The sequence below is a fragment of the Pseudophryne corroboree genome, chromosome 2 (genome assembly GCF_028390025.1).
Source record: "Pseudophryne corroboree isolate aPseCor3 chromosome 2, aPseCor3.hap2, whole genome shotgun sequence".
NCBI lineage: Eukaryota > Metazoa > Chordata > Amphibia > Anura > Myobatrachidae > Pseudophryne > Pseudophryne corroboree.
This window is the reverse complement of record NC_086445.1, coordinates 107,004,059-107,031,106: the sequence shown is the minus strand read 5'-3', so window position 1 is coordinate 107,031,106 and position 27,048 is coordinate 107,004,059. Positions and strand designations below refer to the sequence as shown.

The window sequence follows — 27,048 nt, the reverse complement described above, 5'->3', positions numbered from 1 at the left end:
CGCTCAGCACACATCGCACTATGCTGAGCGGCGGGAGAGATGTGTGCTGAGCAGTTCGCTCAGCACACATCTCTACCGTGTATACCCCCCTTAAGTGCGTGTGCTTTTCCTATCTTCGCTGTACCTTATTAGCACACATCCTGAAAGATTTTTGCACATATTAACTAATCTCTACCTGCTGTGTTTTGGTATTCAGGTAAATAATGTTGATTATGGTGATTTAACCCACACTATTGGTTTCATTTCCAGTCTGTAATGAAAACACCTATATAGTGTGGTATTAAAAAAATCACAACTTTTTGACGAATAAAGCTCAGTTGCTGGAGAGTGAGGAGAACAGTGCTTGGATAGGCAACTTTGTGTGTAATGCATATGTTATAAACCATTTGTTGCACCAATTTCTATGAAATTTACCCCTAAGGGACATACATAGCAGCCTTGATCCAATGTTCATTTGTCTGACACATTGGGAGTATTTGATTACGAGACCACACTGATTCATTATTGAAATGCAAATCTATTAGGGGCAATTACCACCCTGCCCTCTGTCGGTGCAATTTAGACCATATAACCAGTGTCGGACTGGGGCATGAAGAGCCCACCGGCCCCACACAGGGGTAGGGGACCATATTTAGGGGCATGGCCAGTCTCCTGAGGGGGTGTGGCCAGCCGCCACATTTGTTTTCCTAACCCATTAGAGAATGCATGGGCTGGGCCCTTTGATAAATATATTTAGTAAATATTGTTAGTGCACACATGATAATCTAGAAGATTAATAACAGCAATGCACTGTAGACAATGGCTTTCATTCCGAGTTGTTCGCTCGCTAGCTGCTTCTAGCAGCATTGCACACGCTAGGCCGCCGCCCTCTGGGAGTGTATCTTATCTTAGCAGAATAGCGAACGAAAGATTAGCAGAACTGCTACTAAATAATTCCCTGCAGTTTCTGAGTAGCTCCAGACCTACTCCTAGACTGCGATCACCTCAGTCCGTTTAGTTCCTGCTTTGACGTCACAAACACGCCCTGCGTTCGGCCAGCCACTCCCCCGTTTCTCCAGCCACTCCTGCGTTTTTACCTGGCACGCCTGCGTTTTTTAGCACACTCCCTGAAAACGGCCAGTTACCTCCCAGAAACACCCACTTCCTGTCAATCACACTACGATCACTCAAGCGATGAAAAAACGTCGCTCAAGCTTGTGTAGATCTACAACGTTTTGTGTGAAAGTACTTAGCGCATGCGCAGAATTGCCGTTTTTTCACTTGATCACTGCGAAAATCGGCAACGAGCGATCAACTCGGAATGACCACCGATAAACCATAGTCCTGTGCAGTATTAGGTAACATACTGTATGTATAAAGTATAATTCAAGAACATAGTCTGGAACCTGAGCCCTAGAGGAGGAGGTGGGGGTTTCCTCTGTACCCCTGTGGGCCAGTCCAACCTTGCATATAACTAATGCAACTCATGTAATTTAACAAAGAGTGCCCCCACAAGAGTCTACGTTTCCTTGCTCTAACATCTCTATTACCCCTCGCTCTGGAGAAGATTTTCTGATGCAGCACCCGATCACAGAAGCTGGCAGGAGGTGTATATTTTCCCAAGACACCCCCTGCGGCATTAGTGAATTTCCACACAGCGGCTGTGTCCAGCTCTGAATTCCCTATTGCGCGCAGACAAACATGTAAACAAACTAGGGTGCATTTTTGTCATTGTACCCTACCAGTATGCTTTTGTTGTGGGAGGAAACCAGAGCAACTTGAGAGAACATACAAACTTCACACAGATAGCGCCTTGGTGGAAATCTAACCCTAGACTCTAAAGCTATGAGGCAGCATTGCAGTGGTGCACAGGCAGTTATATTGCCAGATTTGTTTGTTACAGTTTGCGACATGTATTTAACATGCCTGCTGGTGTTTCAATAATGATATGTATCTCTTAATTTTATTAAATATATTGCTTTAATTTATTGCCGAGATTACGGGTAATGTGCGTTGAAAGTTACTGGGTTGCACATGCGGACCCTGAGGAGTATCATTGGAATAGAAGCAGAGGCATCACAATTGGGGGGGGGGGGGGGGGGGGGGGGTGATGACCACAACCGGTTTTTACCCTTCCAAAGGGTGACACCACAGTGCCAACTCCTCTGTAGTGCCCGGTAGTCCGATGCTGCCGTGTGACATTACCTTGCAGCACTCAGCTCCTGTCACTGGGAAGGAGGAGCCGGCAGTGCAGCCAGAGTGTCTAGGGGTAGCCCAGTCCCTCCGGGGGATGTTGAGCAAGGTATGCGGTCTCTAGGTCAACCACACTTAGGTCAACAATGTCTATGTCAATCACTGATCACTGTTGGTCTTGGTCGATAGCAAGGCCGTTTCTAGCCAATTTGGCTCCCAGTGCGAGATTTAAAAATGCGCCCCCCCCCCCCGCTCCCATTCACATAAGAAAAAAATTCCCCCCCATTTCGCACGTCCCCCGACAAGGGGCGTGGCCTCGTCAAAATGGGCGTGGCTTTGTAAAGATGGGCGTGGCCTCATCTCATCATCACGGCCACCACAGAGTAAAAAAAAAAAGTCCTCGTTTTACACATTACAGCAGGCACGCGACCCCATTTTACACAGCACGGTAGGCAAGTGTCCCCATTTTACACATTGCGGCAGGCACGTGCCCCCATTTTACACATTGCGGCAGGAAAGTGTCCCCATTTTACACATTGCGGCAGGCACGTACCCTCATTTTACACAGTACAACAGGCAAGTGTCCCCATTTTACACATTACAGCAGGCACGTGCCCCCATTTTACACAGTACGGCAGGCAAGTGCCCTCATTTTACACATTACAGCAGGCACGTGCCCCCATTTTACACAGTACGGCAGGCAAGTGTCCCCATTTTACACATTGCGGCAGGCACGTGCCCCCATTTTACACATTACGGCAGGCAAGAGTCCCCATTTTACACATTACGGCAGGCAAGAGTCCCCATTTTACACATTACGGCAGACAGGTGTCCCCATTTTACACATTACGCAAGGCAAGAGTCCCCATTTTACACATTACGGCAGACTGCGTCCCCATTTTACACATTCCGGCAGGCAAGAGTCCCCATTTTACATATTACAGCAGGCAAGTGTCCCCATTTTACACATTCCGGCAGACAGGTGTCCCCATTTTACACAGTACGGCAGGTGGGGGGGGGGGGGGGGGGGAGGGAGAGGGGCTGACTTACATTTGAAGCGGTTCTTCCCGCTCTTCAGCCGCCTCTCCCTCGTCTGCGCGGCGCCGGCCGGATTGGCTCTCCCTCCTCCCGAGTGCCCAGCTCGGGGGGCGGGGTTTCGCGGAATGACGCGATTACGTCGTGACGTTACGACGCAAACGCGTCATTCCGCAAAACCCCGCCCCCCGAGCTGGGCACTCGGGAGGAGAGGGGAGGGGGGATTCAAAGTGCTCAAGAAGTGCCGCTGCGGGCGCCCCGTGCGGTTGCACGGCTCGCCCGCCGCAAGAAACGGCACTTGTCAACAGTAAGTAGGTTGACATGGTCTCTAGGTCGACATGTTCTAGGTTGACATGACAAAAGGTCGACATGAGTTTTTCAAATTTTTTGAATTTTTTCATGCTTTACGATCCACGTGGACTACAATTGGGAACGGCAACCTGTGCCGAGCGCAGTGGTAGCGGAGCGAGGCACCTTGCCCAAAAAATGGTGAGTGGGAATTGGGGTTCCCGGTCACTGTACGGAGAAAACGTCACAATAAAACAAACTCATGTCGACCTTCTGTCATGTCGACCATGTATACAGTATGTCGACCTAGAGACCATGTCAACCTAGAAACCATGTCAACCTATTTACTGTCGACCAATAGTGGTCGACCTAAACACTGTCAACTTAAGTGTGGTCGACCCTATGATCCACACCCATTGAGCAAGCCCTGGAGGGATCTAAACGAGGGACTTCCCAAAAGGCCACACTCCCATAGTGATGTCAACGGTCGGCTTCTCACAAATCAATCACCAATCAGCTGCTCCGTACAATTGTGTAGTATGCAAATTAGAAATCTTACATCAATGCTGATTGGTTGCCATGGACAACTTCTCCACTGGCTCACTTCTCCACTTTTATTACTGCTTAGTACAGTGTCCCCCTTCGTATCTGACATATCTTTTATATAAATGTTATTTTTATTCACTAACAGATTCATTTCTACTTTACCAGGATGCATTTAAATTTGCTAATATAAGATGGTAATTAATTTTGTACAAATTCCTTTTTTTTATGTGTCTATATACTTTATTAGTATGAGCAGAGTTCTTATTTAGTTTGGTTGCCCAAGGTAAAATATTTGCCATAGAGTGCATCTGAACAGTGCCCCTAGTGGTCAAGGTAATATACATTTATTGAATGCTTGCTCTTACTTAACTAAAGTAAAGCGTCTCTGGAGCATGTATCAGATTTGTTTTAGAGTAGAGTGATGTTTCGTAAAATCGGCGCTCCTTTATAAGTTCTTCTATATTTCTGGTAATTAGTGGGTGGAACAGTACCACCAGTAGGAGCTGCAGAAACTTGGTATCAATTAAAACAGTTAATGCTAATAGATTTTTTGGTTATATAAGCGCTGTGTGTTTATGTATTAATATTGTGTTTCGTAAAATGCTCGTTGTCCTCCGTTATAAATCCTTATAGAAAGACCATGCATGGAAAACGTAGTTAGATCCACATTGCAGCGACTCTTGGCGCTGCGCTGAGTTGAGATGTGGGTGATGAGTAGTCATCGGTATAATTGCTAATGTTCTCCTGGAGATCCCTCTCTAGACGAGAAATCATTACACAGAAATTGCTCTTGTAATTTCCTTTTCATCTATTGAATTACATGAGGTGATTGCAGACCGGGGCTGTGTGAATGTTTTACATGGAGATAAAGGGAGGAGGTTTCTGGCAAACTCGTAATAGGTCTCTCTGAAGATGTGGCCTCATTATTATTTCACATAGGGAAGTGACAGATCCATTTTTAAATATCATTTTAATGTTAATGCTCTAATGTTTCGATGGAGAAATGACACAAACAAGTCTTCACCGTGAAAACCGGAAAGTGACTATGGCAGTGACCCATTGCATTTACGTTACCGGCAGTCGCCATTATTTTGGGGATTTCTTCAGAATAATGGTGCCGGCACTGTATTTCCAAAGATGTTGGCTGAAATATTAGCATCTTTTTATCTTTGTTACTGTCTGCGTATTCACTGCACTCAGCTCCAGGGCAGAAGAGAGCCTGACTGGTCACAGGTACTTTTCAGGGGGTGTGGTCTAATCACAGGAGGGGTGGCCATGCACCCTTAGAAAAAAAATGCAGAAAAAATAGTACTTTAACCACTTGCCTGGCATGGTCGCATCAGATGCGACCGTACCAGCAAGTGCTTTATCTGACCTGGTCGCACAGGATGCGACCAGTCAGATAAACAATGTTAGCAGCGGCAGGGAAGGGAAACTTCCCTCTGCTGCTGCTGTCAGAAGTCCCTCTGCCTCCCTGCACCCTCTCCCAGTGTTTGCCGCGCTGCTGATCATTGCTGATCGGTCAGCTTGACAGGATCCCCCACCCAGCAGCTGCAGACAATAGCATCCGCTGGGGAAATGTAAACCAGCTCCCCCAAGCCACCCCCCACTGTGTACCTGGCAGCTGTCTGGGGTGTTAAAAGTAACGTTGCAATGGTCGCGATGTTACCGATGTCCCGATGTTATCAATCTACCCGACCGATGTTCCAATGTCTGAGAGGGGGGAAAAATACTTTTTTTTTTCTTTTTTTAAACTAAAATCATTTTGGATAAGGTTAAATTCATGCTTTTCATCTAATTCACTCCTAAAAAACCTGACAATTTCCGAGCAGTTTTTTGGGAAAAAATCATCAGTTAAATGGTTAAGCTCCTCCCTGGCCACACTGCAGCGCATCACACAGCAGCATGTACTGGGCTGAGGAGAAGAGCTGCAGCTGCTGCTGCCAGGTAAGGGGGGGACCTAGGCCCCTTCATCAGACCTGAGCCTGGTAATTAGTACCCTCTCACCCCCTCTCTCGGCGCCACTGCTTGGGTCCCCTCATATCTTACTGTAAAATGCCCCATGGCTATAGAAGGGCTGTGCTCCCTTTATATGCTTATTAACGTATACACATCAAGTGGAGGTTAGACATGGCGTGGGCTGAACTAATATTGCATTTCTCTAGAAATTAGTGACATAATTGAGGCATGAGGTATTTTGCCTCACAGACATAACTCATTTCTACTAAATTGATAGTAGGTATTCTCAGGGCCATCTTAACATATGGGCTCACTGGTCAGCTGCCCAGGGCCCCACGGTCTAGGAGTAAATGTAAGAACGGGCGTTATGGGGGAAAAGCGGTATCAGCGCATGTTATGCACGCTATACCGCTTCTCCCCCATGTAAGAAGACTGCGGAGAGTGCTATGCGCCCCTGTCCATATCGGCGCTGCTGTCTAAAAGAGAGCAGGCCAATATTTGAGGACAATGTATGATGCTGACCGTTCCGACATCTGCAGCTGTCGAAATTGATGTGATGCCCATAGACCACAGCAGGGACAGAGCTGTCCCTGGCTGTGGCGGGTGCTGGCTCCGGAGTGCGCAGGGAATTTCACGTGAGTAGCGGATCCCTCGCTTGAGCACAGGAGCCAGCCAGTATGGAGAGACAGCGCGTCAGGACTGAGCTGAAGCGCTGTGTGCTCGGGGGCCAGCTTTCACCCCCCCACTTCAGCAGACAAGATGTTAGTACATCTTTCGATGTCCCTTCCTGCTTCGCCTCAGTAATGAGGCGAAGCAGGAAGTGTTATAGCGGCACGATCCGTGCCGCTATAATACATTTACCCACTAGGGGCATATGAGCAGGGGCGAACTTGGAAGGCATGTAGAGAATGCTGCCCAGCTGCTCTGATTGCGTATAACAGAGTGGCCAGGTGGCATTCTCTATCTGCTTCCCAGACTGCAGCCAGACAGTGATTGGCTATCAGCATGCTGATTGGTGGATGGCTGAAGTTATCCACCAATCACAGTGCTTACAGCCACTGTATGGAAGTATGTGGAGAGACGGCGCTGGACAGCAGGAGGGTTAAGTTATTATTTTAATTATTAACGTGAGTGTATGGGTAGGGGCCCCAGTGTATTGCTTTGCCCAGGGCCTACAACAAGACGGCCCTGTGCGTTCTCATAATCTTGGTTCAGCCCTACTGTCCATATGTGAATGGAACAGTCCCTATTTGTGGGGACTGTACCTCTATCAGCATGTTTGTCCCAACTCGCAGGGAATCCTGAAGTACCTCAGTGTAGTGAATACCATTACTAATGAACTTTAATTCTAATTATAGGGAGTTGGTTTTAATGGGGGCACACTAGGGAAGCCCTAAGTGGCTGCGTCCCTTAATATGCCGTGACCATGTCCCTTTTTCAGGGCTGTGTTTCGCAATAGATAGGTTCTGTGTTGTGAAGTATGAAAATGGCTGTCCTGGCTACAGTATGTTGCAGTCAGGTGGCAGAAACATTGGAAGGTACTGAGGAGGGTTATGGCATGGGTGCAACTGTAGTGGGGTTTAGGGGTGCCATTGCTATGGGGCTCAGTGGCTTAGGGCAGCCTGGACCCAGGTTATATAGTTGGATACCAATTTCCCAGATTTGCCTGATAAGCAATTGGGTCTGATCCATTGCCCAGCCTGAATTGTACTGGGGACAATGTATGTCATAATGTGAATTGTGTATACGGTGTGGCATAATGTGAATTGGGGATACGGTGTGGCATAATGTGAATTGGGGATACGGTGTGGCATAATGTGAATTGGGGATACTGTGTGACATAATGTGTACTGGCAGCCCTACAATGTGACATCATGTAAAATGGGGTACTATGATGGTTCATAAAATAAACTAGGGTACTGCTATGGGGCATAATATTAAGCTAGGGCACTACTATGATTCAGAAAATTAACTAGGGCATTATTATTTGGAATAACATACATAACTGCTGCAGAGAGGTGTCTCTCATGAAGCAATGGGACAGGGGCCCATTCAATATGTTGTTATGGCGCCAACAAAGGTCTGGTTTGGGTAAAGGGCAGAGCAGAGAGTTTTGTGGGGCTTTTTTCATTATTTTGTTTTTTGCTGATTAGTGTGTGCTAGCTGTAGAGGTATGGCAGAGAGTGACAAATAAGATTATAAATACACTAGTATTACAGACCCATTATTTGCTGCAGCGCTAGCTGTTATGTCCAACATGTCTAAGTTCTCTTTTCCCTTCTCTTGCCCCTTCCCATCTTTCTCCCCCTCTTTTCCTGTGTCTTTCTTCCCCTCACCTCTATCTTTGCCCATGTCTCTCCACCACTGCCTCATCGATGAGCCCTCGAGGCTCTAGTCCGAGCCCAGTTTTTAGCCACTGTCACCGATGAAGGGCGGAAGCTAGCCCAGGGTGGGTAACATTTTGCGCCACTACTAGGAGTTGGAGCAGTGAGTGGGGAATGAGTGCAGTGTAAGTGTGCGCATCTCTCACGTCTCATGTCCTACACAGGCAGACTACCAGCATTATATTATAGGCTCTCGATTTGTGCTTGGAGACATGCATTTCATTAACCATTTGGACGCATTAATATAAGAAACTGTGTATGGAACCCAGTTAAATACAACAAAATGCCAGAATTTGCATATATACAAAGTGGATGTTGTTACATCACATATATTATGCAAACATTTTGGACCCAGCTGTGAAGTTTTTTCCTAAAAGTCTATTCATACAGTGTCGGACTGGGGCATGTAGGGTCCACCGGGGGATTGGAGTGGTAGGGGCCCATGTTAGGGGTGTGGCCAGTCTGCAGAGGGGGTGTGGCCTGCCACCTCATTGGTTTGACTAACTATTAGAGATTGCAACGTCTGGCCCCTTCATAAATATATGCAGCAATTCAGATGCTGCATTCATGATAATGTATCAGATTAATAACAGATTAATAACAGCAATGCACTGTAGAAAATAAACCATAGTCCAGTATAAGGTAACAAATGTATAATGTATAATTCAAATGCACAATAGCAGGAGGTGAGCCCCCAGGCAGTGGGGCCCACCGGTGGTTTCCCCTGTACCCCTGTGGACCAGTCTAAGCCTGTATTTATAAGACTAGAAAAAGAGGACATTGTCAGGGAAAGACGGTCAGAGGATGGGGTCCTAAAGCACAGACAGCTGAGAGGTGTAGTGAAGCAGAAAGACCAGTTATCACAATGTTATACAAGTAGAATTTAGGAAACATTGAACTCTATGGACCTGTGTGGGTTTTTTTTGTGTTTTGTTTTTTTTTAGCCTCAGACTCAGTAACTATGTATAATGTACTCTCTGGGCTACACAGCTCCATATGAACTATGGGAAATGTCATGCTGGTTGGTAAGAGACCTAAGGAACAAATATGGTTAAAGTTGCCAAAAGGATCAATGAAAAAGGGGCAGACTAGATGGGCCAAGAGGTTCTTATCTGCCGTCCAATTCTATGTTTCTATGTATAAGAATAATTTCAATAAAATGTTTGGGATGCGCTAATGCCGTCTTCTGTCTGTTTTAGTCATGGTAATAAAGAAGTATTTTCTTGCCGTGGAATCAAGCTAGCTGTGACCTGGTTTCTGGACAGAGGGCATAAGGATGTGACGGTGTTTGTGCCCGCCTGGAGGAAGGAGCAGTCACGGCCCGATGCCCTCATTACAGGTGAGGAGAGAGTCTGATATCCAGTAGCCATAACTACAGGTTGAGTATCCCTTATCCAAAATGCTTGGGACCAGAAGTATATTGGATATCGGATTTTTCCGTACTTTGGAATAATTGCATACCATAATGAGATATCATGGTAATGGGACCTAAATCTAAGCACAGAATACATTTATGTTTCATAAACACCTTATTATACACACAGCCTGAAGGTCATTTAATACAATATTTTTAATAACTTTGTATTAAACAAAGTTTGTGTACATTGAGCCATCAGAAAACAAAGGTTTCACTATCTCACTCAAAAAAGTCTGTATTTTGGAATATTTGGATATGGGATACTCAACCTGTATTATCAATGGTATTGTCAGCTATTCATAAAGTGTAAATGATTTGTTGTTATGTTGGTGGATCTTATTTAATTACCAGACACAGAAGGACAACTGGGAAAAACTATGAACTGTATGACCAATTACTGGAAACATTCAACAGCATGATTTTACAATATGAAAAACGAGAAGTGAAAATTAAAGAGCTGCACAGATATACTTTCCGACAGTTCCGATTTTTTCGAGTTTAGGGGGACATTTACTAAGCAGTGATATGACCGGAGAAGTGAGCCAGTGGAGAAGTTGCCCCATCAACCAATCAGCAGCTCTGTCTCATTCTATAGTTTGCAAATTATAGATGTTACTTCAGTGCTGATTGGTTGTCATGGGCAACTTCTCCACTCTTATCACTGCTTAGTAAATGTTCCCCTAAGTCACAATTTTTAGATGCTAGTAGAGGTGTCATAGCAACGCATATTACATTCTGATTTAATTTGTCACCAATCACCCAGTTCAATAGTGTACTGCTTGAAGGATGTCTTCTATTTAATGCAAAGAATACAGACTTAATGCTACAATAAAGTGGAGTGAGGGCTGGATAGGAGCTGCGGATTGTGTGGATACATTTAAAGAACAGTTTTGTTTTGCCTATAAAGAACTTATTGCATGATAAATCACAATAGGAAAAGTGAATAATATACTGTACTCACAACAGTGCAATAAGTAGACACTTTATTGAAAATGTACCAGCATCTCACTTCCAACAAAATGGGTGACAAGATGTCCTTTTGATTAAATCATAGTTAACAATAGAAAAAACACATCACGGATATATATGGAATATTTTCTATGATTACAGATACCCGCACAGTTTATAGAGTCTGTGAAAAGCAGGTAGTGCAGGATTTTGTGCGAGTATGTCTGGATTTTAAAGCCTCAATCATATACAAGGCATAACCAGGTTGCCTTTACAATCGTGGCATCAGGGCTGTTTATAGACCATTTGGCTCCCAGTGCGAGATGTAAAAATGCGCCCCGCCCCCCAACCCCATTGACATAAAAAAATGTGCCGCCACCCCCCACCCCCATATATATATATAAAAAAAAAAAACATCCTGATGAGGGGGCGTGGCCTCCCTAAAATGGGCGCAGTCTTGCTAAAAGTAAACAGGTGTGTTCTCGCATAGAAAAGTCTACCGGTTTACACCCCGGTTTTTGACACTGCACCAACACGCCTCAGCCAGCACAGGAAAAAAATAAATTCCACCATATTTAGCCCCACACAGTAATGCCCCTTACACCATATTATGCCCCCTGCACCATATTATGCTATATACCGCCGTGCCCGTGATACATTATGCCCCGCAGTAAAGCTTCTAATTAATTTTAAATTACCTGCTCGTTGCCAAGGGACACGTGCTGGGTGTCATGCTCGTTGCCAGGGGTTTCATGCGCTGGGTGTCATGCTCATTCATTGCCAGGAGTTTCATGGGTTGGGTGTCTTGCTTGTTGCCAGGGGTTTCATGCTCTGGGATCCATGCTCATTGCCAGGGGTTTCATGCTCTGGGATGGGTGTCATGCTTGTTGCTAGGGGTAATACTCGTTGCCAGGGGTGTGTAATGCTAGTTGCCAGGGGTAATGCTTGTTGCCAGGGGTGTGTAATGCTAGTTGCCAGGGGTGTGTAATACTAGTTGCCAGGGGTAATGCTAGTTACCAGGGGTGTGCAATGCTAGTTGCCAGGAGTAATGCTAGTTGCCAGGGGTGTGTAATGCCAGTTGCCAGCGGTGTGTAATGCTAGTTGCCAGGGGTGTGTAATGCTAGTTGCCAGGGATAATGTTAGTTGCCAGGGGTGTGTAATGCTAGTTGCTAGGGGGTGGGCAGTAATGCTAGTTGCCAGTGGCGTGTGTGTGTATGTGTACAGCTCCCACCTGCGCCCGATACCGCCCCCGCAACCCCTGCTCCCCTCTGCTCCCTGTCATATTACTCGACTTGGGGGGTGGAGTTTCGAGAAATTACGTGTCGCAACATGACATCATGACGCAAACACGTCATTCCATGAAAACTCCGCCCCCCGAGCGGAGTACTATGTCAGGGAGGAGGAGAGCAGTATGGACAGGAGAAAAGTGCCACGGTGGGCGCCCCGTGCAGTTGCACATCTCGTCCGCCGCTAGAAACAGCACTGCGTGGCATCTACAGTATACGGATATATGAGTACCTCTAACACATGCTGAGCAAGTGGAGCCGACATATCTTGGAACCCAGGATTTCCAGGGTCAGCACTATCTTCCTTTTCTTGTATTTGGGTGACAATAAGGGTCTGATTCTGAGCTGGCAGTATAGCATAAATGAGAAAGCAACAGCACCTTGGCAAAACCATGTTGCAGTGCAGGAGGGAAAGATGTAACATGTGCAGAGAGATGTAGATGTGACAGGGGGTGTGTCCAAACTGATATCTAAATTGCAGTGTTGAAATAATCTGGTTCGGCATTTGTGGGCTACATGCAAAAACAGCCAGTATTTACCTTGCATGCAAAAACAATACATGTGTGTGTTTCCCTTTCATTGCAGCATGGTACACAGTTACTATACTTGCTCTCTTTTGCTTTACTCCTGAGTCCTAACTCATATCATCAAGTCCCTAGTGAATTGCTAGTCATGACCTTTCTATATCAAGGCCATCTAAGGAACTATACATTAGTTTATATTCCCTGAAGTACTGTATTCCATATCTCATTACAAGGTCCTAAGAAGCGAGCTCTAGTATTGTCAGCTGTTGTGTACAGCAGTGAATGCAATACTGGCTTTCAATATCACTTATTTATTAAATACATAATAATAATAATAATAATAATAATAATTAATGTAAATTATGTGCATTACACTGAAATGTCCCTTTTTTCAGACCAAGAAATCCTACGGAAGTTGGAGAAGGAAAAGATTCTGGTGTTCACCCCATCCCGTCGGGTACAGGGCAGAAGGGTGGTCTGCTACGATGATCGCTTCATAGTGAAGTTGGCGTTCGAATCAGATGGCATTATTGTATCTAACGATAACTACAGGGATCTGGCAAATGAGAAGCCTGAGTGGAAGAAATTCATAGATGAAAGATTGCTCATGTATTCATTTGTCAATGACAAGTAAGTAACCTTTCCAAGACCAAGGGGGAAGATGTTTCAAGGCTTCTAAAGAGTGGAAAAGTGGCCAAGTGGAGAACTTGCCCATAACAATATATATTTGCTTACCAGAAAAATTTGGCTTGGGCCGGCCTTGATGCCTCGGGAGGGGATGGTATTGTGGGGGTCCATAACAGCCGCATCCCCCGCACCCATAGTAGTTCCACCACTGGGCCTAATTCTGAGTTGATCGCAGCAGCAAATTTGTTAGCAGTTGGGCAAAACCATGTGCACTGGAGGTGGGGCAGATATAACATGTGCAGAGAGAGTTAGTTTTGGGTGGGGTGTATTCAAACTGAAATCTAAATTGCAGTGTAAAAATAAAGCAGCCAGTATTTACCCTGCACAGAAACAAAATAACCCACCCAAATCTAACTCTCTGCACGTTACATCTACCCCACCTGCAGTGCACATGGTTTTGCCCAACTGCTAACAAACTTGCTGCTGCGATCAACTCAGAATTACCCCCACTGTCTGTTGTCCAGCACAGTAAAATGCAGACACACAAAACAATGGCATGGCAATTTTGTGACCGGATCCCTGGTGGAAACCACATTGCAGCCAAAATGCTGTGCTGTGACCGTTACGTCTTGTCTAGCCAGCACTACAGTGATTCTACCCACTAGGGAGGACTGCTACAAACAGCACAGGCTCTGGGGGAGATGTACTATACCATGTAGAGTGATAAAGTGGAGAGAAATAAAGTACCAGCCAGTATGCTCCTAACTGCCATGTTACAGACTCTCTCCACTTTATCACTTTCCAAGGCTTAGTACATCTGCCCCAGCAGGGACTGATTCAGAGATGTATGTAATCTGATGGTTTACGTACATCTCCCATGTTTTCTGTACTACACATGTGCAAGACCCAATGCTGCTTAAGCTGCAGCCTGATTGAGAGTCTGCGGCCATTTGGGGCAGGGAGGGGACGTCCATGGGAAACGTTTTCAAAAACATAGGTGTGTTGCCTTTGTTTTGTGCCATGGCCAGGGTCTGTATCTTCCGAAGAAGATTTACTAGCCACTGCAGCGTCCATTCCCCGACCACTCTGAGGGTTACTGACATATCCGATGTTCACACAGAGTGATTCAATGCTGCATGGGATTGTTTTTTGCTTTGCTCTAATTAAGAAGGTAACAATGGCACTGATACCACTAGCGCCAAGGTCACTGGCTGATGAAGTTTCCTCCAATTGCATGTTTCTGTATATTTACTGCTTATAACATGATCCTATAGAGCAGGGCCGGATTCAGGGGGGGTGAACAGGGCGAACGCCCCCCCCCCCCCCCTCCCTAACATAATTATAGCCACTCCCACTCTGCTGCTCTCCACACTCTCCAGTGCACAGGCAGCCCGGTATGTATGGATGAGTGTAGCACACACACACACATGTGAGCTAGGTTTAGCGGGGCCGGTGCAATCACTCACCAGCTGGGTACCGGTGCTCCGGTGCAGGCAGGTCATGCGTATGACTTCCGTTGCTCTGGCCTGGGTGAGTAGCGGCTAGTGCGGGTTAGGGCGGCCCGCAGCTGACATTCCAGGGCATGGGGCGGTAGTCAGTGACTGAGCAGTAGTAGCTGTGAGGCGGGAGGGGAGACGGTCTCCGACACGGCTGCTCCCATCCAATCAGTTTTGTTTCCAGTTACTGAGGCTTCTCTGCTGTTGTGGAGTTTAACAGTGTAAGGAATATTACAGGGTGATATTATAGAGCTGTCGTGGTGTGTGCATCAGACGGAGTGTGATTACATCGTAGAGGGCACTGGGCTGGGAAAACATGGGGCATTAGGTAATGGGCAGTAGCGTACAGTAATTAACCACTTAAGGTGAGATGTATCGAAGTTTGGTCCCACCTCTCTCCTTCTCTTCTGATCTCTCTGACAGGAATAATTAATATACCAGCCCCCCTAAACGAAAAGTCTAGATCCACCCCTGCTCTAGAGTAATAAGTTTCATCGCTCTCGATAGCTTTCGCCATGAAAATCTTGTACAACTCAGAAGCCGTGGCAATAAATATTAGTAAATAGTGATGAAAAAGTTGTGTCTTACATGCACAATAAAAAATTTATTTTGTCACCTGAGAGGCAAATAATGATGAATACACCTCCTAGAGCCCTGCAAAAAATGACTGGCTTATGAAACACATACACAGAGTGAAAAATACAAACTAAGGGCCTGCTTCAGAGATGGATGCAATGTTGATGTTATACGTAGTGGAGCGAGTTTTTGCCATTGAGCATACATGTGCCGCCATGGTCTTGTGACAACAGTTGCAGAGAGGATTTATTTGCAAAGCATAAGGGACAGTTTGTGGGAGGTAATGGGGGATCAGTGACTCTTGTCACAGCTAGTGTCAGTCTGGGGCACGAGGGGCCCACCGGCGGAATGCAGTGGTAGGGGGCTAATGCTTATGAGTGTGTCCAGTCACCAGAGGGGGTGTGGCCAGGCACCACAGAGGCTTGGGTAACCAGAACAGAGTGCATGGTCTGGGAACCCCTTTTTAAATATAATATATATACAGTAAATACTGCTAGTGCATGCATGGTAATGTACCAGATTAATAACGGCAATACATTGTAATTAATACACCATAGTCCAGTGCAGTATCTAATGCTTCATTCAAGTGCACAGTCTGGAAGCTGATCCCTAGAGGAGGAGGAGGGCCCACCTGGGATTTCCCCTGTGCCCTGATGGGCCAGTTCTACCCTCATAGTGAGCATTTCTGGGGCTTGTCACAGTTTGTGACTGCGATCCCTTACAAGGGTTCTGGTATCTTACCACATGGTTACTCCGATGGTGGATGTTCATCCGATGTGTGCCCATTGGTTGTGTCTTTCTATGCAAGCAGCGGGTCAGAGACGCAGATTATGGGCGTCTCTAGCCAACTCCCCAGCGGCTGCAACATTTGCACTGCCACAGCTTACAATCACAGCTGCGAATGCATTTGTGCACATTTCTGAATCAGGCCATAAGACATTTCCCTCAATCCACGTCTGTCTTTTATTACTTAGCTCTAAAAATATATATATATATCTCCAATTAAAAAAACCAATTGAATTCATTTTAATATACTTTTGTATTTACACTCCACTCCGAAGCAATATCCCATTCATACTGTGCAGCAATAAGTTAAGAAACCTTGTAATTCGTATCCTTCAGTGTAACCGTATTAATCATCCTGTGTGAATCAGTAATGACGTTTTTATGGCGACACTGAGTTCAGAAATAAAAATAAAAAATCTCACAAGAGAAAAATACAACTTCTCTGTTCCTAAATGGATAAATAATATATCTGTCAAGATGTTATGAGTCAAAATGAGTGTGACGGTGACCTGATCTGTCTCTAATTATAAAGAAGTAGTATTTGTTCCGTTGCACAATATATAGTGGATAGAAGCAAAACAACAAAAACCGAGACAAATGTTAGGTAAGTAAAAGAATGCTAGATGCCTTATGCTGGTGCTTCCCAAACTAGGCCCTGAATAAGCCCTAACAGTTCATGTTTTCCAGGTCACCTGTGGATTTTTAAAATGTGATACACAGCGTGACCTGGTAGTGCTCCTTGAGGACCGAGTTTGAAAATCACTGCCTTATGATATTATCAGACGTGTGTGTGTCACAGGTTCACTATATATGTCCGACATTGACAGTGTCAACTTTCCTTCATTCATTACAATGTCAACATCTATGTGATGTTAACATTCAGCATGTGGACATTGATGTTATGTCGACTTTGATAGAATGTCGACATACTGTCTTATTGTCATTCTCTCCATAACCTTAACGCAGTGGTTCTCAAACTAGGTCCTCAAGGCACCCTAACAGTGCAGGTTGTAAGTATTTCCATGGTTGCGTACAGGTGGTTTCATCAAAATGAATGCAGTACTAGTTAAGTCACTTGTGCAACAAGTATGGATATCTTTAAAATCTGGATTGTTACGGTGCTATGAGAAGCGACTTTGGGAACCACTGCCCTAACGCTAATCCTAACCTTAACAGCAACCCTAACTCTAACCCATCTGTCACGTATACAAAGAATATGGCAGATATGTGTGATTAAACAGTTCTCTAGGACCCAGTGACATCACTGAGGCACAAAACTGCCCCAAGTGCGGCTTATTCATTTACTAGGAATTAGTCACCACATTGAGGCACGAGGACACACAAGCTGGTGATGCATGAGGACACACAAGCTGGTGATGCATGAGGACACACAAGCTGGTGAAACCACCACAAGCTACTCTCGCCCAAAATGTCTGTGTTCCCAAAGCAGAATAACCCGTAAATCCATTTGGACAACATTTTTGTTTGCATAGAAAAAAAAATCCCGTTGGTCAATAATTTCATCAATCTGTATGTATGGTCATTGGTTGGCAGGAAATACTGGGCCTCATGTGTTTCAGTTGTTCAACCCAAACACTGGTCTACTGAATCTGAGAGAATTTGTCCATCACATGTGGAGGTGTATTGGTAGATATAGTAAGGCTGTAAGTGCATGAGCATTTCACTTATTAAATGCATTGCTAATTGGATCTGAAGATAGTGGTTTAGTTTCAAAAAACCCGCACACAATATAGGGGGTGATTCAGACCTGATCACTGGGCTGCTAACTTTGTTGTCCTGCGTTCAGATAGCCCAAGGGGGTGGTGTGTAAATTTGCACTGCAAGTGTGCAATCGCATGTGTGCTCTGAGCTGCAAACATCCAGTGTGTGCAGTCTGTGCGCAGCACAGGACTTACTCCTACAGTGCGCTGAGAACGGGCTGATCGGGGCCGGAGCTGACGTCAGACTCCCTCCCTGAAAACGCTTGGGAACACCTGCTTTTTTTCCGGACGCTCACAGTAAATGTCCAGTTACCACCCACACACGGCCTCTTCCTGTCAATCACCTTGCGAAAGCCCGTGCAAATGAAATTTTCGCACCATCCTGTCGCTAACCAGCAATGCCCGTTGTTGTTGGCTGACGCACGTGCGCATTGCGGTGCATGCACGTGCGCATTGCGGTGCATACGCATGCACAGTCTCTTGCTTATTGCCCACTGTGTGAAAACGCACAGCAGCGATCGGGTCTGAATCACCTCCATAGTACATTGTTATTGCTACGTTATGAAAGGTACCTTTTTCTCCTGACGTTTGGTTTGGAATGCTTACTGAACTATTACAGCAATATTCCTGGGAAGCCCTAGGGTGAATAAAAACAAAATATTTTCAGTGCATGTATATAAAGAATAAAGTAATAAAGGTGCCTCTTCCTGTAGGTTTATGCCTCCTGATGACCCACTAGGCCGCCATGGACCAAGCCTGGATAACTTTTTGAGAAAGAAGCCTGTTGTCCCTGAATGCAAGAAGCAGCCATGTCCTTATGGTAAGTTGCTGCAGGCTCTTTGTAATACTGGATATGACAAGCTCATAGATCAGTAGTAGAAAGAAGAGGGCTACGGGCATTCCACCTTTTCTCTACCTTTATAATATCTGTCAAGTTACAGCTGGGAAAGTGCCTCAAAGGAGTGGTCTACTTTTTGATGACCCTACCTTGATATAACCTGCTTTCACCCCCGTACAAAAGTTGGGTTTCCATGCCCACACCCCACCCCACCACAGGAACTCCTTGTAATAGGATCATTGATGCCACAGCACAGTCTATAAAGTCCTGCAATATGAGCTGCAGGACAAACGGCATTCAAACTTTGGGTAAGGTGAAGGACAACCTGATAACTGCAGAGGGGTGGGGGCGTAGGTTATATTAAGGCAGTCTTTTCAAAATGAATACTTTTAAAGCTTTACTACCATCTTTAGCTTATTAGATCCAAACCATGTCAGATCGCTGGTGGTCTGCTCTGTGCAACCACATTTCATGGTGCTCTGTGGTTAATGGTTGGACCATAGTTGCACCCTGCGGAGTGAGAATGTTAAGTAGACAGTGCAGCTACAGTAGGTCCTGCTGCTCACATACCTATCTGCAGCCATTTTACTTTAGGAAATGAAGATGTTCACCACATTTATCTCCATTACCCCTAAATGCTGACTCCATCTAAAAGTTATATCTTAGACAACAGTCCCCAGCTACCGGACCTGTGGAGCTTCCATGTCAGTGACCGCAGCAGTACAGTTCCATGCTTGTTAGGAACTATCACACTACTGTGTGAACTTGAGCTGTTCCCATTTGTCAATGTTGAGGCAAGATATGGTCCTACACTAGCTGAGGGGGGTTATTTGGGGACACACTCAGTGCACACCTCCTGTTTGAATCTGTAGGATTTCTCCATCTCTGTAAGCTTGCACACATCTCTTCTGGCCATTTTGGGAAATGGCATGCTCCGGTGGGTATGTCTTTTCAAACTTTTCCTGGTCATTCACTTGAAATTACCTTAGTTGGAAACACCAAGTCCATAGAGCTACAGAAGTAATATCAAGTGTGTAGCACAGAGGTTCTCAAATGCGGTCCTCAATTCACCCCAACGATCCAGGTTTTAGGTATATCCATGGCTCAGCACAGATTGATAAATCAAATTGACTGAGATGCTAATTAAGTCTCCTGTGGCCAAGCATGGATACACTTGAAACCTGGGGTGCCTTGAGGACCGCATTTGAGAACCTCTGGTGTAGCAGACGGTGGTCCATGTACTATTTTCTCTAGGTTACCATGTCCCTACTGTATTGGACTCAGACGTGAGCACCTCTGACTCACTTTGTCCAAGTAAAAGGCTTCATTTAAAACAAGGACAAAAGTTGTACACAAGCTACACATTTTATGCAGGTCACATTTTTTCCTGTGGCGCAAATTGACTCTTTATCAGGCTCTACGTGTATATCTCTACCGATGTCATATTGCCAAATAAATGTAGCATTTCACTGGACAACACGGTTGAAACAGTTCTTTTCCACAAAATAGCTTCCAGGGGGAAGTTCTGGCATAGACTAGTAAATAAAATGCCTTTCCCGCTGTAACTGATACAATCCATTGACATGAAAAGCTCACTGTGCCTCAGACGTTTAAGAGAGAAAGGGTTAAATGGCAAGACAATTATTTTCCTTTGGCATGGATGGAACCAACTGCACTCTCGGACACACATGGACTGAACAATAGTGTCCAATAGCGATCGTATTCTGGAGTAAGGCTGTGCATGACCGAAATGAATAAAACCTGCTAACCCGCAGAGCCTTTGTCCTATTACAACAAAAATGTAGATTAAAACACACGTGTGTATTTATGTCTCTTTTTATATACAAAGCCAAAGAACCACAACCAAATGAACTGTTCTTTCTGTAAAGGAATCTTCACTCACCCACTCGTTTCCCCTTACCTTCCACATTTAGGTGTAAAGGATTAGGAGAAATGTTGCACTCTCTGTGTGTGTGTGTGTATGTATAAATATATTTCTCTAACGTCCTAAGTGGATGCTGGGGACTCCGTAAGGACCATGGGGAATAGCGGCTCCGCAGGAGACTGGGCACAACTAAAGAAAGCTTTAGGACTACCTGGTGTGCACTGGCTCCTCCCACTATGACCCTCCTCCAGACCTCAGTTAGAATCTTGTGCCCGGCTGAGCTGGATGCACACTAGGGGCTCTCCTGAGCTCCTAGAAAGAAAGTATATTTAGGTTTTTTATTTTACAGTGAGATCTGCTGGCAACAGACTCACTGCAGCGAGGGACTAAGGGGAGAAGAAGCGAACCTACCTAACAGGTGGTAGTTTGGGCTTCTTAGGCTACTGGACACCATTAGCTCCAGAGGGATCGACCGCAGGACCCGACCTTGGTGTTCGTTCCCGGAGCCGCGCCGCCGTCCCCCTTACAGAGCCAGAAGAGTGAAGAGGTCTGGAAAATCGGCGGCAGAAGACTTCGGTCTTCACCAAGGTAGCGCACAGCACTGCAGCTGTGCGCCATTGCTCCTCATGTACACCTCACACTCCGGTCACTGATGGGTGCAGGGCGCTGGGGAGGGGGGCGCCCTGAGGGCAATTTAAGACACCTTGGCTGGCAAATCTACATCATATATAGTCCTAGAGGCTATATAGATGTAAAAATACCCCTGCCAGTATTCCAGAAAAAGCGGGAGAAGTCAGCCGAAAAAGGGGCGGGGCTATCTCCCTCAGCACACTGGCGCCATTTTATCTTCACAGTGCAGCTGGAAGATAGCTCCCCAGGCTCTCCCCTGTAGTTTTCAGGCTCAAAGGGTTAAAAAGAGAGGGGGGGCACTAAATTTAGGCGCAATATATGTATACAAGCAGCTATTGGGGGGAAAATCACTCAGTTATAGTGTTAATCCCTGCATTATATAGCGCTCTGGTGTGTGCTGACATACTCTCTCTCTGTCTCCCCAAAGGACTTTGTGGGGTCCTGTCCTCAGTCAGAGCATTCCCTGTGTGTGTGCGGTGTGTCGGTACGGCTGTGTTGACATGTTGGATGAGGAAGGTTACGTGGAGGCGGAGCAGAGGCCGATAAATGGGATGTCGCCCCCTGTGGGGCCGACACCAGAGTGGATGGATAGGTGGAAGGTATTAACCGACAATGTCAACTCCTTACATAAAAGGCTGGATGACGAAACAGCTGTGGGACAGCCGGCTTCTCAGCCCGCGCCTGCCCAGGCGTCTCAAAGGCCATCAGGGGCTCAAAAAACGCCCGTTACCTCAGATGGCAGACACAGATGTCGACACGGAGTCTGACTCCAGTGTCGACGAGGTTGAGATATATATACACAATCCACTAGGAACATCCGTTGCATGATCTCGGCAATGATAAATGTTACGCATTTCTGACATGAACCCAAGTACCACATAAAAGGGGTTTTATTTTTGGGGAGAAAAAGCAGCCAGTGTTTTGTTCCCCCATCAGATGAGTGAATGAAGTGTGTAAAGAAGCGTGGGTTCCCCCGATAAGAAACGTGATTTCTAATAAGTTACTGATGGCGTACCCTTTCCCGCCAGAGCATAGGTCACGTTGGGAGATATCCCCTAGGGTGGATAAGGCGCTCACACGTTTGTCAAAAAAGGTGGCACTGCCGTCTTAGGATACGGCCACCTTGAAGGAGCCTGCTGATAAAAAGCAGGAGGCTATCCTGAAGTCTGTATATACACACTCGGGTACTATACTGAGACCTAAAATTGCCTCAGCATAAATAGTGCTGCTGCAGCGTGGTCTGATACCCTGTCAGATAATATTAATACCCTAGACAGGGATAATATTTTGCTAACATAGAGCATATTAAAGACGTCGTCTTATATGAAGGATGCACAGAGGGATATTTGCCGGCTGGCATCCAGAATTAATGCAATGTCCATTCTGCCAGGAGGGTATTAGAGACCCGGCAGTGGACAGGTGATGCTGCCTAAAAGGCACATGGAGATTCTGCCTTATAAGGGTGAGGAATTGTTTGGGGATGGTCTCTGGGACCTAATATCCACAGCAACAGCTGGGAAGAAAATTTTTTACCTCAGGTTTCCTCACAGCCTAAGAAAGCACCGTATTTTCAGGTACAGTCCTTTCGGCTTCAGAAAAGCAAGCAGGTCAAAGGCGCTTCCTTTCTGCACAGAGACAAGGGAAGAAGGAAAAAGCTGCACCAGACAGCCAATTCCCAAGATCAAAAATCTTCCCCCGCTTCCGCTGAGTCCACCGCATGACGCTGGGGCTCCACAGGTGGAGACAGGTGCAGTGGGGGCGCGTCTCGGGAACTTCAGGGACCAGTGGGCTTGCCCACAGGTGGATCCCTAGGTTCTGCAAGTAGTATCACAGGGATACAAGCTGGAGTTCGAGGTGACTCCCCCTCGCCGTTACCTCACATCAGCCTTGCCTGCTGCCCTCGGAGAAAGGGAGGTAGTACTGGCGGCAATTCACAAGCTGTACTTCCAGCAGGTGAAATCAAGGTAACCCTCCTTCAACAAGGCCGGGGTTACTATTCCAAAATGTTTGTGGTACCAAAACCAGACGGTTCAGTGAGACCCATTCTAAAATTGAAATCCTTGAACACTTATATACGAAGGTTCAAGTTCAAAATGGAATCGCTCAGGGCGATTATTGCAAGCCTGGAGAATTTCATGGTATCACTGGACATCAAGGATGCTTACCTGCATGTCCCTATTTACCCTCTTCACCAGGTGTACCTCAAAATTGTGGTACAGGATTGTCATTACCAATTCCAGACGTTGCCGTTGGTGTCCCCGGCACCGAGGGTATTTACCAAGGTAATGGCCGAAGTACTTATCCCGTACTTGGACGATCTACTTATAAAGGCGAGGTCCAGGGAGCAGTTGTTCGTCGGAGTAGCACTATCTCGGGAAGTGCTACAACAGCACGGCTGTATTCTGAATATTCCAAAGTCGCAGCTGGTTCCTTCGACGCGTCTACTGTTCCTGGGTATGGTTCTGGACACAGAACAGGATAAAAAGGGTTTCTCCCGGAGGAGAAGTCCAAGGAGTTGGCGTCTCTAGACAGAGACCTCCTAATACAAATACAGGTGTCGGTGCATCAATGCACGCGAGCCTTGGGAAAGATGGTAGCTTCTTACGAAGAAATTCCATTCGCCAGGTCCCATGCAAGGATCTTCCAGTGGGATCTGTTGGACAAGTGGTCCGGGTCGCATCTTCAGATGCATCGGCGGATAACCCTGTCTCCAAGGGCCAGGGTGTCGCTGTGGTGGTGACTGCAGAGGGCTCATCTTCTAGGGGGCCACAGATTCGGCATACAGGACTGGGTCCTGGTGACCACAGATGCCAGCCTTCAAGGCTGGGGGGCAGTCACACAGGGAAGAAACTTCCAAGGCCTATGGAAAAGTCAGGAGACTTCCCTACACATAAATGTTCTGGAACTATGGGCCATTTACAATGCCCTAAGTCAGGCTAGACCCCTGCTTCAACACCGGCCGGTGCTGATCCAGTCAGACAACATCACGGCGGTCGCTCATGTAAACCGACAGGGCGGCACAAGAAGCAGGATGGCGATGGCAGAAGCCACAAGGATTCTCCGATGGGCGGAAAATCATGTGTTAGCACTGTCAGCAGTGTTCATTCCCGGAGTGGACAACTGAGAAGCAGACTTTCTCAGCAGACACGACCTCCACCCGGGAGAGTGGGGACTTCATCCAGAAGTCTTCCAAATGATTGTACACCGTTGGGAAAGGCCACAGGTGGACATGATGGCGTCCCGCCTCAACAAAAAGCTACAAAGATATTGCGCCAGGTCAAGGGACCCTCAGGCGATAGCTGTGGACGCTCTGGTAACACCGTGGGTGTACCAGTCTGTGTATGTGTTCCCTTCTCTGCCTCTCATACCCAGGGTAATGAGAATAATAAGAAGGAGAGGAGTAAGAACTATACTCATTGTTCCGGGTTGGCCAAGAAGAGCTTGGTACCCAGAACTCCAAGAAATGATCTCAGAGGACCCATGGCCTCTGCCGCTCAGACAGGACCTGCTGCAGCAGGGGGCCTGTCTGTTCCAAGACGTACCGCGGCTGCGTTTGACGGCATGGCGGTTGAACGCCGGATCCTGAAGGAAAAGGGCATTCCGGAGGAAGTTATCCCTACGCTATTTAAAGCTAGGAAAGAAGTGAACGCGAACCATTATCACCGCATATGGTGGAAATATATTGCGTGCTGTGAGGCCAGTAAGGCCCCAAAGAAGGAATTTCAGCTAGGTCGATTTCTGCACTTCCTACAAGTCAGAGGTGACTATGGGCCTAAAATTGGGTTCCATTAAGGTCCAGATTTCGGCTCTATCGATTTTCTTCCAAAATAGAACTGGCTTCACTGCCTGAAGTTCAGACTTTTGTTAAGGGAGTGCTGCATAGTCAGCCCCCGTTTGTGCCTCCAGTGGCACCGTGGGATCTCAACGTAGTGTTGGATTTCCTGAAGTCGCATTGAGTTGAGCCACTTAAATCCGTGGAGCTACAATACCTCACGTGGAAAGTGGTCATGCTATGGGCCTGGGCGTCGGCCAGGCGTGTATCAGAATTGGCGGCTTTGTCATGCAAAAGCCCTTATCTGTATTTTATATGGATAAGGCGGAATTGAGGACTCGTTCCCAATTCCTTCCTAAGGTGGTATCAGTTTTTCATGTGAACCAACCAATTGTGGTGCCTGTGGCTACTTCGGACTTGGAGGATTCCAAGTTTCTGGACGTAGTCAGGGCCCTGAAAAGTATATGTTTCCAGGACGGCTGGAGTCAGGAAAACTGACTCGCTATTTATCCTGTATGCACCCAACAAGCTGGGTGCTCCTGCTTCTAAGCAGACTATTGCTCGCTGGATCTGTAGCACGATTCAACTTGCACATTCTGCGGCTGGACTGCCGCACCCTAAATCTGTAAAAGCCCATTCCACGAGGAAAGTGGGCTCTTCTTGGGCGGCTGCCCGAGGGGTCTCGGCTTTACAAATTTGCCGAGCTGTTACTTGGTCGGGTTCAAACACTTTTGCAAGAGTCTACAAGTTTGTTACCCTGGCTGAGGAGGACCTAGAGTTTGCTCATTTGGTGCTGCAGAGTCATCCGCACTCTCCCGCCCGTTTGGGAGCTTTGGTATAATCCCCATGGTCCTTACGGAGTCCCCAGCATCCACTTAGGATGTTAGAGAAAATAAGATTTTACTCACCGGTAAATCTATTTCTCGTAGTCCGTAGTGGATGCTGGGCGCCCATCCCAAGTGCGGATTGTCTGCAATACTTGTATATAGTTATTGCCTAACTAAAGGGTTATTGTTGAGCCATCTGTTGAGAGGCTCAGTTGTTATCATACTGTTAACTGGGTATTGTATCACGAGTTATACGGTGTGATTGGTGTGGCTGGTATGAGTCTTACCCGGGATTCAAAATCCTTCCTTATTGTGTCAGCTCTTCTGGGCACAGTATCCTAACTGAGGTCTGGAGGAGGGTCATAGTGGGAGGAGCCAGTGCACACCAGGTAGTCCTAAAGCTTTCTTTAGTTGTGCCCAGTCTCCTGCGGAGCCGCTATTCCCCATGGTCCTTACGGAGTCCCCAGCATCCACTACAGACTACGAAAAATAGATTTACCGGTGAGTAAAATCTTATTTTATATATATACATATACACACTCTGCTCAAAAAAATAAAGGGAACACTTAAACAACACAATGTAACTCCAAATCAATCACACTTCTGTGAAATCAAACTGTCCACTTAGGAAGCAACACTGATTGACAATCAATTTCACATGCTGTTGTGCAAATGGAATAGACAACAGGTGGAAATTATAGGCAATTAGCAAGACACCCCCAATAAAGGAGTTGTTCTGCAGGTGGTGACCACAGACCACTTCTCAGCTCCTATGCTTTCTGGCTGATGTTTTGGTCACTTTTGAAAGCTGGCGGTGCTTTCACTCTAGTGGTAGCATGAGACGGAGTCTACAACCCACACAAGTGGCTCAGTTAGTGCAGCTCATCCAGGATGGCACATCAATGCGAGCTGTGGCAAGAAGGTTTGCTGTGTCTGTCAGCGTAGTGTCCAGAGCATGGAGGTGCTACCAGGAGACAGGCCAGTACATCAGGAGATGTGGAGGAGGCCATAGGAGGGCAACAACCCAGCAGCAGGACCGCTACCTCCGCCTTTGTGCAAGGAGGAACAGGAGGAGCACTGCCAGAGCCCTGCAAAATGACCTCTCAGCAAGCCACAAATGTGCATGTGTCTACTGAAACGATCAGAAACAGACTCCATGAGGGTGGTATGAGCGCCCGACGTCCATAGGTGGGGGTTATGCTTACAGCCCAACACCGTGCAGGACGTTTGGCATTTGCCAGAGAATACCAAGATTGGCAAATTCGCCACTGGAGCCCTGTGCTCTTCACAGATGAAAGCAGGTTCTCACTGAGCACATGTGACAGAGTCTG

At 46.5% G+C, this 27,048-nt stretch overlaps 1 protein-coding gene across 2 annotated transcripts in view; it reads left to right on the top strand.

Annotated features, from left to right (window-relative positions):
• The window catches only part of ZC3H12C (zinc finger CCCH-type containing 12C), a 297,586-nt gene that overhangs the window by 255,554 nt on the left and 14,984 nt on the right, over positions 1-27,048 (top strand). For both annotated transcript variants that reach the window (XM_063957019.1, XM_063957018.1), the window contains exons 3-5: positions 9,584-9,723; positions 12,955-13,189; positions 18,479-18,585. In XM_063957019.1, the coding sequence (XP_063813089.1) occupies positions 9,584-9,723; positions 12,955-13,189; positions 18,479-18,585 (482 nt within the window). The remainder of the gene's footprint in view (positions 1-9,583; positions 9,724-12,954; positions 13,190-18,478; positions 18,586-27,048) is intronic.